The following is a 14089-nucleotide window of genomic DNA, read 5'->3' as shown; positions in this document are numbered from 1 at the left end:
GCAAGGCCCAACCTTGGTTTTAACATTTGCCACCTAAGCCTTTTTCCCTTGGGTTCTGCAGACTCAAGGGTCATCTTTATTTTAAACCCCCGGGCCAGTGCTCCTCTGAGTGTTGGTCCAACCTGTCAGCTGCCGGTGACCACCAGGGGCAACTCTGCGCTCGCCTACCGGAAGTTTGGACAATCCGGTGTGCCCTGAGAACGAGATATGTGCAGCTCCTATCAGGATTTGTCGGCACATTCGGGCGGCTTTGCTGGTCTTGTTTTACCATTGTCGAAATGTCTTGTAAACCGGGATTCCGAGACTGACCGGGTCTTCCCGGGAGAAGGAATATCCTTCGTTGACCGTGAGAGCTTATAATGGGCTAAGTTGGGACACCCCTGCAGGGTTTGAACTTTCGCGAGCTGTGCCCGCAGTTATGTGGCAGATGGGAATTTATTAATGTCCGGTTGTAGAGAACTTGACACTTGACTTAATTAAAATGCATCAACCGTGTGTGTAGCCGTGATGGTCTCTTTTCGGCGGCGTCTAGGAAGTGAACACGGTTCTTGTGTTATGGTTGTGCGTAAGTAGTTTCAGGATCACTTCTTGATCACTTCTAGCTTCACGATCGTTGCGTTGCTTCTCTTCTCGCTCTTATTTGCGTATGTTAGCCACCATACATGCTAGTGCTTGCTGCAGCTCCACCTCATTACCCTTTCTACCCATAAGCTTGAATAGTCTTGATCTCGCGGGTGTGAGATTGCTGAGTCCTCGTGACTCACAGATACTTCCAAACAGTTGCAGGTGCCGTTGACGTCAGTGCAGGCGATGCTACCCAACTCAAGTGGGAGTTCGATGAAGACCTTGGCCGTTACTATGTTTCGTTTCATGTTGATCAGTAGTGGAGCCCAGTTGGGACGATCAGGGATCTAGCATTTGGGGTTATCTTCTTTTTTATTTGGATTTGACCGTAGTCGGTCTATGTGTGTATCTAGAATGATGTATGATTTTATTTATGAATTGTGTGAAGTGGCGATTGTAAGCCAACTCTTTATCCCATTCTTGTTCATTACATGGGATTGTGTGAAGATGACCCTTCTTGCGACAAAACCACCATGCGGTTCCTCCAATTCATGCCTCGACACGTGGGAGATATAGCCGCATCGTGGGCGTGACAGTGGTGCTGCACATCTTGCTTTCGGGCTTGGGGGTTCAAAAGGGGGGCTGCCTGCTCGCCGGTGATGCAGTCCCAAACGCCGATGCCGTAGCTGTTGAAGCGGTTAATTCCTCTGCAGCTCGCAAACATTTTTGTTTCCTAGTCGGAGGCCAATGCCAGTGTGTCAGAGTCAACACTCTCGCCCAGGTTTGATAGTCGGAAGTGGTGACTTAGGTCTCCGGTAAGGGCATCTCCACTGGTTGTAAGATAGTTGTTGGTAGACTTTGTCACATAGGATTTTTGATGATGTGTCATGTAATAAATGAGGAAAGAGAGGAAGGTTGTATGTACATGAACCAACACCCCTTGCACAAGCTCCAATGTAGAATCAGAGAGCACCTTATTTATTATCTCACATCCTATTGGGCATACTAGATACAACCCATTGAAGATGTTGTATGTTAAGGTGTTGGTTGATGACATGGTATATTTTACCAACAAGCTAACATACAAACTGTTGGACATGCCCTAAGCGCGGAGAAAGCAGCCATGCCCAAGCCGCCAACGAGGAGCATAGAGGTGCTGAGGTAAACCGCATCGCGGACCCACGACACTGCAGGTGTCAGGCAGACCGGTCGGCGCTCCTCCAGCATCCAGTTGTACACCGATTGGGCAAATGGAACAGCAGCCCGCTGCGTGTACAAATGGAATTGCAGCCCGCTGCGTGTACAAGAGCAGCTAGATGTCTGGCCCACTTAAATAATACGGAGGTCCACATTTGGTGAAATTATCCCATGAAGGTATTTCCTCTCCAATTCGCGGAACTTCAAAGAAAATTTTCTTTTCCCTTCATGATTGAGATCACGACCAATCGAGTCAGCTCCTTTAATCGTCAGTATCTTCAGAGCAGGGGCATTTTCAACAACGTGCACTAGAAATTCAAGTTGTCCTGTTGTTCCCGAAAATCCTGTAATATGTAGGTTCTTCAGATAACTATGTGGACACCGTGGAAGGCTCTTGATAGGCTCCGAGACACGATGTGGGAAGGCCAAAACACTAAACTGCAAAAGCGTGACAGAGGAAACATGATCAAGAAGAGGCACAATTCATGGTTCGCTAATCGATCAAGTTGTAGCAAACAGAAGTCTATGAGATAGGAGTATACTCACATGCATTTCTAACTTTTCAACAGAAGGAGCAGCCCTCAGAAAAGAGGCAAAAGATAGAATGTTGGCAGCTTCTTTATGACCAATTGACAGCTTCAAATGTAAATATTTCAACTGGGAAAACTTGCATGGATTTCCATCAACAAAGGCATCTGAAAAATAGATAGTAAATGGTCAAAATAGGAGAGAGAGAGAGAAATGTGATAAAACAATGTAGATATTAATATAAATGTGAGACAACAGACCTTAAGAGTAAAATGAGCATGCAATGTCAGATCTTGAACACTTGGAAGCACTTTGGGAAGCACAGTCAAAGCATGCTCAACAGTTAACAGGGAATAGATATCAAGAAATGTGTGCTTCAGTTTGGGAGTATGCCCAAGGTCGATTGGATACAGACGTCCATAGAATAAGAAAGTTTTGAGTTCCACCGCATGGAGTACTATCTTGGTTATCTTGAAGTGTGCAACACGCAGGTATATCAGGTTTGACAATGGACGAGCTACTATCAGTTCATCATTCAAATGGCATCTAACCATACTGAACCACTCAAGATTAATGCAATTTGACAGCATGTCTTGAAGATCCTTCCGAGTGACATTTACCAAGTGCAAGTCATGTGCTCTCAGATTCGGGAAACCGCTGAATTGAGGGGGTAGTTCAAATGATGCAACGCTAAGTTGAAGATGACGAAGCCGGGATATGCTTCTGTTGTCTAAAGGCTCGACCGGAAATCTGTACTGATCAATACGACCTTGGATGTCGACTGGTCCTAAATCAAGGGCAAGGCTCTTTGTCCGCGATGATATAGCAAAAGCAACCCAGGTATTGATATGATCTAGTACCCTGTGGTCAAACCCAAATTTGATCACGAGCTCTTCAACGACCATGCACTGATGCTTCTGCATGACTGCATTAACATTGTCAATGAATTTCTGAGTGTACTGTTCTCCCCCAAACACGATGTCACTGCACACTGTGAAGCCATCAAATCTCAGTTTGGGGCAAACTCTCCACACGTCGTTCCATTTACTTGACAGAATAACGGTTCTTGCAGCTTCCTTCAGTGGCAATTTTGATAGAATCATAGACAGCAGATCATCAGGAAGGTCTGCAAACTGAACCTTTGCTCTCGTTTTCTTAATGACTTGCCCGTGGTAGTAGTGCCTCGGTCTTTTTCTCGTGTGTGTTAGATCGCTGCCCATTTTGCTTGTGCACACAAATTATACCAGGTTAAGTATGAACAGATCGAGGAAACAAACATGGAATGTGAACTGCAGAACAGAGTGTTGTTGTATTCAATACCATTTCTAGTTTCTACTATCCCTCGTAACCAGATAGAACAGTCATTCCATAAAGTTGTGTTTTTTTTCCTAGGGGAAGTTGTAAACATTTCCTTGACAAATAAACCAGCTCTACTTCTAGCAAAACTATAAAACGAAAGGTCATTTTTGTTACATTTTAGTACAGTGCCTATGATTTCGGGGATAGATCAGAGCATGGGTTTGGGTGTTTGTGAGGGCGAGAGGGTGCACCAGCACAGTAAAACTGAATTCCCGGAACGGCAAAGGCTTACCGATGGCAAAGATGGCGGCCGGTGTAGAGACAGCAGCGGCGCGACGGCAGAACGGAACGGCGATGGGCGGCGACGCGGCAGCTGAGTTTGGGGGCTGCGGTTGAGGCGTCCGCGGTGGCGCTACGCTACGGCACGGAGGCCGCTCTAGGTCACAGAGGGTGGTATTTCAGAGCATCGTTGGGTCCGATCCGATCCCCACTGGAGGTCGGTCAGGACAAGGGACTGCGACTGCGAGACGAGTCCGAGAAGGGAGGACGAAAGGGTGGACTGCTCTTCCTTTTTTACCTGGAGAATCTGAAGATCCCGTCAGGGAGCTTCGAGAATTTAGGAGATTTTTTTTACACTTGAGCAGTACACTTCAGTCTTGATTAGCACCGAGGAGATGAACAGAACCCTATTTTACTGTTAACTGTTTTTTTCATTTCATTTCTTGATAAATTTGTAAGTAATACCTTTTGTGTGAGACACTCATGTTCATGGAACACGGACAATGATACGCTAGCCCGTGCCCATGGCGGACGACACAGTAGCCAGCAGTTCTTTTCTCATCCTCCGTGTGGTACCAGTTCTTTCTTATCCTATGTGTACACATTGACGAATGATACAGTAGTCAACTTGTGTCCCTGATTTACATTTCCTTGGATTTGGATTGTGCTTCTGCTCGATATCATAGAGTGTTTGTCTCCCAGTTTTCAAGCATCCACACAGCTTGTCGGAGCTGTACAAATACAATATAATGTTTTGCAAACAGTATAATAACAAACACACTCGACGATGGAAAGAAGAAAAGGCATTGAGGACGAATCGTTCGACATAATTTACAACCAAAAGGTTACATACACATGTGTTGAGTCTTTTTTAACGGGGGCAAAAAAATTGTCTCATCCATTAATTAAGAAGGGAGTTTACAAGGTTAATGCTCGAAAAAGAAGGTGCATTACAACAACAGTTCGGAATACAATAAAGTTTTTATTCCCGCGCCATCAAATTACTCTGGACTTCTTTGACTTATAGGATAGGAATATCATAGGTATGAAAATCATAGAAAGTGAGATGACACGTATCAGAATTTCTATAGGAAAATAGATGGCATCTGATGTATAAGATGGGATTTTTTAAAACTGAATCTAGACTAATAATTTTTTCCTTCGAAATGTGAAGGATTGTTTCATATCCTACATAGGAATAGGAAAACATCCCTACAAATCAAAGAGATTCAAGGGATATTTTTCTACATAATTCCTACCAAATTCCTGTAAACCAAAGGAAGACTCCAGTGTTTCGGCCCCGCGGTGACCCAAATCTTGGCCTCCTCATTTATGAGTTGCATAATATAATATGGCGGCATCGATTTCTTCCAGAAAACTCATGTGTTTTTGTCCTTCCAGCATTTTATAATTCCGGGGTAAAAAGGAGAGCTTCACATTTGGTGAAATTATTTCATGAAGATATTTTCTCTCCAGTTCTCGAACTAGGGAACGGAATCTTATTAGCCATTTATCATCACGGCGAGCTATGTTAGGTCCATTAATCGTCAAAATCTCCAGGGCATGGGCACTTTCAACAACATGCACTAGAAATTCAAGTTGTGTTGTTGTTCCAGAAAATCCTGTAATATGCAGGTTCTTCAGATGATTATGTGGACACTTGGTAATGCTTTTAATAGGCTCTGAGACATGATGTGGGACACAAAAAACATGAAACTGCAAAAGTTTGAGGGACAAAACATGGTAAGCATAGGCATAATTCATGGTTAACGAGTCAATCTATTTATAGCAAAGTGAAGGTCGTTGTAGGAGATAGGAGTACTATACTCACATTCATCCCTAACGTTTCAACGAAAGGAGCAGCTAGCCCTCAAAAGTGAGGCCAAGGACAGAATATTGTCAACTTCAACCACAAATCTAAACATTTTAAGTGGGAAAACTTGCAAGAGGTCTCCATCAACAAGGGCATCTGAAAAGTGGATAATATAAATGGTCATTGCGAGAGAGAGAAACCAGAAAAACCAACTTGCATATTAAAGTGAAGTGTGAGACAGCAAACCTTGAGTTCAAAAGAAGCACGCAATGTCAGATCCTGAACACTTGGAAGCACTTTGGGAAGTATAGTCAAAGCATGTTCAAGAGTCACTGGGGTATAGAAATCAAGAAATGCGTGTTTCAAGTTTGGAGCATCCCCAAGGTCAACAGGATACAGACGCCCATAGAAAATGAAAGTTTTGAGTTTTTCCGCATTGAGTGCTATCTTTGTTATCCTGCAGTGCACAACACGGAAGTATAATAACTTTGACAATGGACAAGCTACTGTCAGCTCATCATTCAGGTGGCATCTAAACATACTGAACCACTCAAGATTAATGCAATTTGACAGCATATCTTGAAGATCCTTCCGGCTGACACGTAACAAGTACAAGTCATTCTCAGATTTGGAAAACCGCTGAATTGAGGGGGCAGTTCAAATGATGCAAAGCTAAGTTTTAGATGACGAAGCTGAAATATGCTTCCGTTGTCTAAAAGCTCGAGCGGAAATCTGTACTGATCAGTACGACCGAAGTAATCGGTTGGTGCTATATCAAGGGCAAGGCTCTTCGTCTGCGATGATACAGCAAAAGCAACCCACGAATTGATATGATCTAGTATCCTGCAGTCAAACTCAAATTTGATCATGAGCTCTTCAACAACCATGCCCTGATGTTGTTGCATGACTGCATTCACAGTCTTAATGAATTTCTGAGTGTATTGTTGTTCGTAAAACACATTCTTGGACACTGTGAGAACATCAAATCTTAGTTTGGGGCATAACATCCACCTATCTTTCCATTTACTTGATAGAATGCCACTCCTTACAGCATCCTTTAGTGGCAACTTTGATAGAACCATACATAGCATATCCTCAGGAAGGTCTGTAAACAGAACATTTGCTCTGGTTTTCTTAAAGACTTTTCCTTGGTAGGATTCATAGGAACCCATGTGTCTTTTTCTTGTGCATGTTAGATCGTTGTCCATTTTAATTCTACATGAAAATGAAGCCAGGGTAAGTACAATTATATCAAGCAAATGAACCTGGAAGGCCGAAATGCAAGTACACTGCACAACAAAAGGTTATCCCAGTTCATCACATTTATAGCTTCTACTATCCCTCATAATTAGATAAGAACAACCACTCAATAAAGTTGTTGTATTTTCCTAGATAAATAGCCAACTGTGCTTCTAGCAAAAACTGTAAAATGGAACCATAGATCAGTACGATAAATAAGAATGGGTTTGTGTGGGCAAACATTTGATCTAGATCGTGTGCTCGTTGTGCACAACAAACCCGTAGTTCATTTGTGGAAATTCGGTAAGCTTTAGATCATGATGGGATGACAAGAACATTACCAATGGCAAAGAATTGAGAAGGGTGAACTCTGGAGGTCCCTTGTTTACAAATCCACCATACGTAGTTAAATAAATATATATCGTTGGAGAAACTCTAGGTTTTGTAAAAGTTAAATAAATCTAGATCCTCTGATCCAACTTGGTGGTTGGTCAAGACTCGAGAGCGGAATCAGAAAAGGAAGGTGGGAGGAGAAGGGTGAATCATGGAGATCCCCTCTCGAGATCCATCTTGTGAAGTTAAATAAATCTAGATCGTAAGAGCAAGTAGAGATTCCCTAATAAATCCAAATTCTCTGATCAAGATTTGAGGTCGGCCAGGACTTGGGAGATGAATCGGAGAAGGAGGTGAGAGGAGAAGGATGAACTGTGGAGATGCTATGTTCCCAATCCATCGTGTGCAGTTAAAAATCAAGATCGTTAGATAAATTCTTGATTCTCTAAAAGTTAGGCCTTTAAAATAGCTCCTCCTATCACTCATAACCAGATTAGAACAACCACTCCATAAAATTGCCTTATTTCCATTGCTAAAAATTTGAGCTAGCAAAAACTATAAAGCGCAACCATAAATCAGAAGGATAAATCAGGGCGTGGGGTTGAGTTTGTGTGTGTGTGCGAGAGGGTGCAGGGCGACAACGAAAAACTTACCAAAGGTGAAAGACTCTGGATGAGGTTGAGACAACAGCGAACGGCGGTAGAACGGGAACATCGATGAGCGGTGACGCGCTTGAGTTTGGGGGTTAGGGTTGAGGAGGCGGCGGCGGCAGTGGCGGACCTAGGTCACGAAGGGGTATACTCGTACTATATATAGAGAGAGAAAGCGAATTTGGGTCAGATCCAGATAGAGTGTCACTTTCTGCACACAAAAATTATTGGAGGGGGCGGGACTCAAAGAAAAATCAAAAGAGGAAAGTGCGAGGAGGGTGAACCGTGGGGATCCCCTATGCCCAAATTTACCGTGTGCAGTTAAATAAATCTAGACCGTTAGATTAACTCTAGCAGATTTCCCAAAATGTTGAGCCTTTATAGTGGGTTTAAAGGGTCTTCTAATAAATAAAGGCTCCAACGCAAGGGTATAAAGTCAAATTATATGAACTACAGTCTTTATATTTCTTCTTCCATGTAGGGCCCACTTATCAGTGGGTTATCATTTCTTTTTTATCCTTGCCCATCTTGGCCATAACCAGGCCCGTTGATGGGGCAGGCCAAATTGGCCGACCGCCCAGGCCCCCAAGTCACTAGGTCTATGTATTGGGGGTAGTCAGCCGAGGGAGGAGGCCAGCAAACGAGCACGTCGCGCGGTCGCGCCCGATCATGTGCAGCAGATCGTACAAGCCCATCCTTATCGTAGACGCCTCCCGAGCGATCATACCGCTAGGGCTTGTTCCTTCGGCTGATCGCTCGATCCGATCGCTCGCCTCCTGTTCTCGTCCTCGCCGTCGTTGCGCTCCGGCCCTCTCCAGTCATCATTCTGTCTCCTCGCAAGATGGATGTTACACCCCATGGTATAGTTGACTAGTTCCCCAAGCCATGATCCCCACATGAGTGCTCAAGATCTGTTTGGTGTAGCCCATTTTGCTTCAGAATTTACATAGTGGATTTCTGAGTTCTAGTAAAGAAGACCCAAACAAATCTGCATCTCTGATCCGAAAAATCAAGAGACGCACTCCTGCCAACTATTATATATATGCTCTTTTTTTCTGAATTTTTTTGCACAAAATGATCACATTGATTTATCTAATACACTGATAGTTGATAAATTTGAGCATTAGCCGTTCCTATATATTGATAAACGATAAATTTCTTTACACTTTGCAGTTGGAGGTTTAGACTTCACATTGATTGATGCAGCTATTTTTGGAGATAATTGCTAATTCCAGTTTCAAGGTACGACCATTTTTTTTCTTATCTTGCTATAGATGATAAACTTAGAACTTCAGTTATATGGGCACATCAAAATTTAGGACCCCATTTTGCATTTTGTCCCGGGCCCCCAAATTTCTAGAGACGGCAGTGGCCATATCTCCCCATCATAGTCGCTCCTCTGCACACAAACTGTCTCCGGCGGAAGCCTGATTGTCCGAGGCGGCGAGGTCATTTTTTTTAGAAAAGGAGGAGGACCCCCGGCCTCTGCATCTAGACGATGCATGCAACCACTTTATTAATTATTCCCACAAGACCTTACAAAGTCATATAACAGCAAGACTAAAGCCACCGTCTAGGCAACATCTGTCGCTACTCCTATCCAATTGATGAAGGGATGCTGATAGTCTGGGCCTAATACCAGCCAAACCTAACATCTAAGACCTGAGGCCCCAACCAAGACTCCTGCCGGGTATGGGGCACCCACCAGTCCGGCGCACTCCTCAACCAGGACGCCTGCCGGGTATAAGGCCGCTGCAGCCACCTGCCACCAATCCATCTTCAGTGATGTACTGCTGCATCTACCTTACTCGGTCGTGCCACGATGAAAGCGAAGGGAGTGCGGCGTAGAACTCCAGGTTCTGGCGAGAGAGGGAGGAGGCAGCGACAGAAGATGGAGGAGAGGCGATAATGCATTCACCAACTCGAAAATAGTGCTAGAGGGATGGTCGCAAAGTTGTCGGGCATGGCCAACAAACAGGGTTCCATGTTTCCCTCATAGGAAAAATAGATCAAATGTACATTTCGTACATTTATTTCACCTTATACTTACTTCATAAAATAAACCGAGTTTAATATGTTGTCACAACAATGAACTTTTTAAAATCGATAAATGATTCTACATTTGAGAACAAAGTTCTACCTATTAACAGGTAATTAAGCTGCATTGCCACTTTTTACTGATCAGAAAGATTCAACGAAAAATACGGAAAAAAAATTATAATGGCAACACGCTCGTTCAAAACTATGACCTATGAGGTGAATCTTTTGTACTACCAACTGGTTTCTTGGTAATAGTCAGTGACTAATTAAAAATTAGATAATGGGAGGCGGTGGCGTTTCCCAGACATTCAACACATTGTTCTCCTGATGCACGGCAAAGAGCCGGTCGCCCCCAACGGAGAAGTCGCTAATGGCGCCACCGCCTTGGCTCCCACGCAGCGCCAGCCTCAGGTCATAATTAGGGCCGCCGTACACCGAGATGGTGTCATCCTTGGACGCCAAGAGCAGTCCGCCGTGCACGGCAAGCTTTGAAGTATTGCACTTGGAAGTCGAACTCATCTTGCTCTGATGTAGCCACTGCACGTTTCCGGAGTTGCCCTGGATACGAATGTCGAGTAACCCGAGATCATGGTGCTCACTGATCAAGCAGACCGACCTCTCGTCCTCCATCACGGCTGCATCCACAACCCGTCTGTTCTTCCCCTCGCAGGCACTCTCATACCACCACGACCACACAACGCTCATATCCCGGGAATCTACCAGAGCCATGGAAAACGACGGCCAAACGCTGGCCGACATGAGCGTCTTGGTCTTTGGCAGCCATTGAAGCTTGTTGGTGCTGCCCATCTTGCTTTCGGGGTTGAAGTGCAAAGAGGAGCCTGCCTGCTCGCCGGTGATGCAGTCCCAAGCACCGATGCCGTAGCTGTCGGCGTAGCGGCTTCTTCCTCTGCAGCTCGCAAACATTTTGTTTGTTTCCTGGTCGGAGGCCAAAGCTAGTGCGTCAAGGTCGACACTCTCGCCCAGGTTTGGTAATCGGAAGTGGTGACTTAGGTCGCCGGTAAGCGCCGAGAAAGCAGCCAAGCCCAAGCCGCCAACGAGGAGCGTGGAGGGGCCGAGGTAGACCGCATCGCGGACCCACGACACTGCAGGTGTCAGGCAGACCGGCCGGCGCTGCTCCAGCATCCAGTTGTACACCCGCGCGGTGGTGCCGTGCGTGTACGTGTGCGTGATGCAACACCCACCGTCGGGCGCCGCGCGGACGACCGGGTGGTCAACCGGCACCCGCTCTGGTGGCACTGACGCGGCTAGGCGGACCCTCTCGAGATCGAGCTCGCCGATGCGAGCGGCGCGGACGCGGTCGAGGAGGCCGTAGTAGTTCGCCTCGCGGAAGAGCACCCTCTCCGGGACGCCGGCCGGGACGTGGAGCTCGCCCGTGCGGAGCTGTCCAGGAGCGAAGCGAAGCAGGCCGGGTCGCGGTCGATGAAGTACTCGGGCACGCCCCTGGCCGCGGATGCGGCGCCGCCGGCGTTCCAGCAGGGGTCCATCATGGCGCACAGCATGGTTCCCTCGCCCGCGCCTGTGAGCGTGTCGGCCGTCGTCTCGAACACCTGCCCGCCAACGTTCAGCCGGACGCGGCCGGCTGGGTGTGGCGTGTGCATGGCCGGTCGGCTGTGTACAGGACTTGCGCGCGCGTGGGCGTGTCGCGTCGAACGTTGGCTTTGGTGGCCTGAACACAGTGCCGCGTCCTTTTATTGTTCCAAGCCATGAATAAAACATCGGTCTCCGAGTCGGGCAGCGTTTTGGATCGCCAAAGATAACGTGCAGATCTGTGCCAAAATCGTTTTCTGGTCATACTGTGACCGTGATGGGCCTGCAGATGGACGGGAGGTTTCGGGCCAGGCCGCTCGTGACGATAGCCCGATGGACGACATCTCAGTGGTGGACTTGGTGCGCGACAGCTATTTATCGACATTATTGGGCCGGCCCAATGGCGCGAAAAGCGCGAGTTAAAAATATGTGCACGCACGAGGGATGGACCCCGAAATCACTGATTAAGGAGTACTCGTCGAAAAGAACACTCCACTTTCCCAGATCGCGACAAGTGGCGCACATGCAGCTCGCCACTTGTCGCAACCTGCGAGTTTTCCCTTTTTCGTAGATCCGTTTATTCAAAATGTTTTATCTCTTAAACCGTGCGTCCAAATCTCGAACCGTTTTTACCATTGGATTCCTCGCGTCGAGATCTTCAAAACTAGATCCCATATTGATAGGTTTTGACGAACTTTTTTTCAAGGAAAACTCGGACGAAAAAAACCGGGTGAAAAACAGAACCGGGAGCACAGTTTTTTCCCTTTCCGAAAGAGGCACGACTGTGACTCTCGCGAAAGCACAACCGTGCCTCTCGTGGAAGCAAAACCGTGACACTCGTGGAAGAAAAAAAAATAGAAAACGCATTTTTTTTCGTTTCCGAGAGGCACGGCCGTGACTCGCGAAAAGCACAACCTCGCGAAAGCAAAACCGTGACTCTCCTGAAAGAAAAAGAAACAAAAAACGCGTATTTTTTTGCCGTTTCTGAGAGGCACGGTCGTGACTCTCGCGAAAGCACAACCGTGCCTCTCGCGGAAGCAAAACCGTGACTCTCGCGAAAGAAAAAAAACAAAAAACGCGTTTATTTTCCGTTTCCGAAAGGCACGGCTGTGTCTCTAGCTAAAGCACAACCGTGCCTCTCGTGGAAAAAAACCGTGACTTTCGCGAAAGGAAAAAAAAGAAAACGTGTTTTTTCGCGTAAAATTTTTTTTCGACAAATTTTTTTTGATCAAAAAGCTAAAGAAGACCGGGCGAAAACCAAAACGTCGAAAAAACCCGGAAAAAAACCATTTAAAAAACTGAAAATAAAATCCGGAGGAAGCGTCTAGAGCGCGACACATGGCGAATGGCTGAGAGCGCGCCAAGTGACGCTGATCGTTGCGAGGCTCCCGAAGGAGCGCTCGTTAACTAGTTGCTCCCGATAGATCCTTCGATGTCCTGGTTGACCAATGGCTTCCTAACCACTGCTATAGGCTCAAATTCATGTACACCCGGGAAGGTATGCCTTATTAGAAGGGCAAGAGTCGGCTTTTACACATTCTCCTTCTTTTTTTTCTTTGATTTTTTTTTTCTTTCTTGGTTTTCAACGCTTTTTTCGTTTGTTTGTTTTTGTTTTCCTTTTTTCATTTTGTTCCTTCGTTTTTTATTTCATTTTCCTTCTTAATGTTATGTTTAGGTTTATTTTTTCTTCTCCATTTTTTGTTTTTCTTTTTTTCTTTGTTTCTTTTTGTTTTTCATTCTACATTCTTATATACATTAGTCAATGTGTACATGCAATGTACGTTAATTTGGAAGTATATTAAGTGCATGCGTATATTAAGTAGGATATTATTTATCTATTATTATGTGATTAGCACTATATTTGGCATGACATTAACTGCACGCTAAACGTGTTGAGCGCTCGACATTGAAGTAGTCTAGGTCGTTGGATTGACATCATTTGATGGCTGAGATTAATTGGATCTGCTCATTTGGGTCTTTTTATATTGGTATAGATGACCAACATTTTTTCAAAATTGTTCAACACTTTCTATATACTTGTTCAACGTATTTCAAACACTTATTCAACAATTTTATATACATGATCAACGTTTTTTCATGTACTTGTTCAATATTTTGCAAATACTTTTTCAATATTTTTTGAATGCTTGATTAACATTTTTTTAAATCCTTATTAAACATTTTCGAACGCTTGATTAACATTTTTTTCAAACTTGTTCAACATTTCTTCAAACACTTGTTCAACTTTTCTTCAAATACTTGTTCAATATTTTCAAAATGCTTGATTAACATTTTCCAAATAATTGTTCAACATTTTTTGGATACTTGATCAACATTTTTCAAATATTTGTTCAACATTTCTCTGAATGTTGCTACTTTAAAAAAATTTAAATACTTATTCAACATTTTTCCGAATGCTTGATAACATTTTTCAAATACTTGTGCAACATTTTTCAAACACTTATTCTACATTTTCCAAATGTTTTTTGCAGAAATTTTATATATTTAAAATATTTTAAGTATAGACAAAATTACAAAATAAAACATAAAACATAAAACGTAGAAAAACAGGAAAAATAGGTTGTTCCCTCGCTCGCTT

The 14089-nt window shown here is 44.6% G+C and overlaps 1 protein-coding gene, 1 long non-coding RNA gene and 1 pseudogene across 2 annotated transcripts; all 3 read right to left on the bottom strand.

Moving 5' to 3' along the window:
- Positions 1-1521: 1521 nt before the first annotated feature.
- On the bottom strand, positions 1522-4093 carry LOC123168980 (putative FBD-associated F-box protein At5g56690). The gene is made up of 3 exons (XM_044586840.1): positions 2550-4093; positions 2308-2456; positions 1522-2199 (listed from the first exon to the last, which is right to left on the bottom strand). Exons 1-2 carry the CDS (start codon positions 3507-3509, stop codon positions 2415-2417), a joined length of 1002 nt encoding a protein of 333 aa, XP_044442775.1. The 5' UTR covers positions 3510-4093; the 3' UTR covers positions 1522-2199; positions 2308-2414.
- Positions 4094-4757: 664 nt separating this feature from the next.
- LOC123169606 (uncharacterized) lies at positions 4758-8015 on the bottom strand. The gene is made up of 4 exons (XR_006484892.1): positions 7906-8015; positions 5927-6895; positions 5699-5836; positions 4758-5583 (listed from the first exon to the last, which is right to left on the bottom strand). It is a non-coding gene; the product is annotated as an uncharacterized lncRNA (long non-coding RNA).
- A 1764-nt stretch (positions 8016-9779) lies between these two features.
- On the bottom strand, positions 9780-11608 carry LOC123170370 (BTB/POZ domain-containing protein At2g24240-like; annotated as a pseudogene).
- Positions 11609-14089: the final 2481 nt, after the last annotated feature.

This window comes from Triticum aestivum, chromosome 7D (assembly GCF_018294505.1).
Source record: "Triticum aestivum cultivar Chinese Spring chromosome 7D, IWGSC CS RefSeq v2.1, whole genome shotgun sequence".
Classification (NCBI taxonomy): domain Eukaryota; kingdom Viridiplantae; phylum Streptophyta; class Magnoliopsida; order Poales; family Poaceae; genus Triticum; species Triticum aestivum.
The sequence above is the reverse complement of the archived record's forward strand: the minus strand, read 5'-3'. Positions and strand labels throughout refer to the sequence as shown.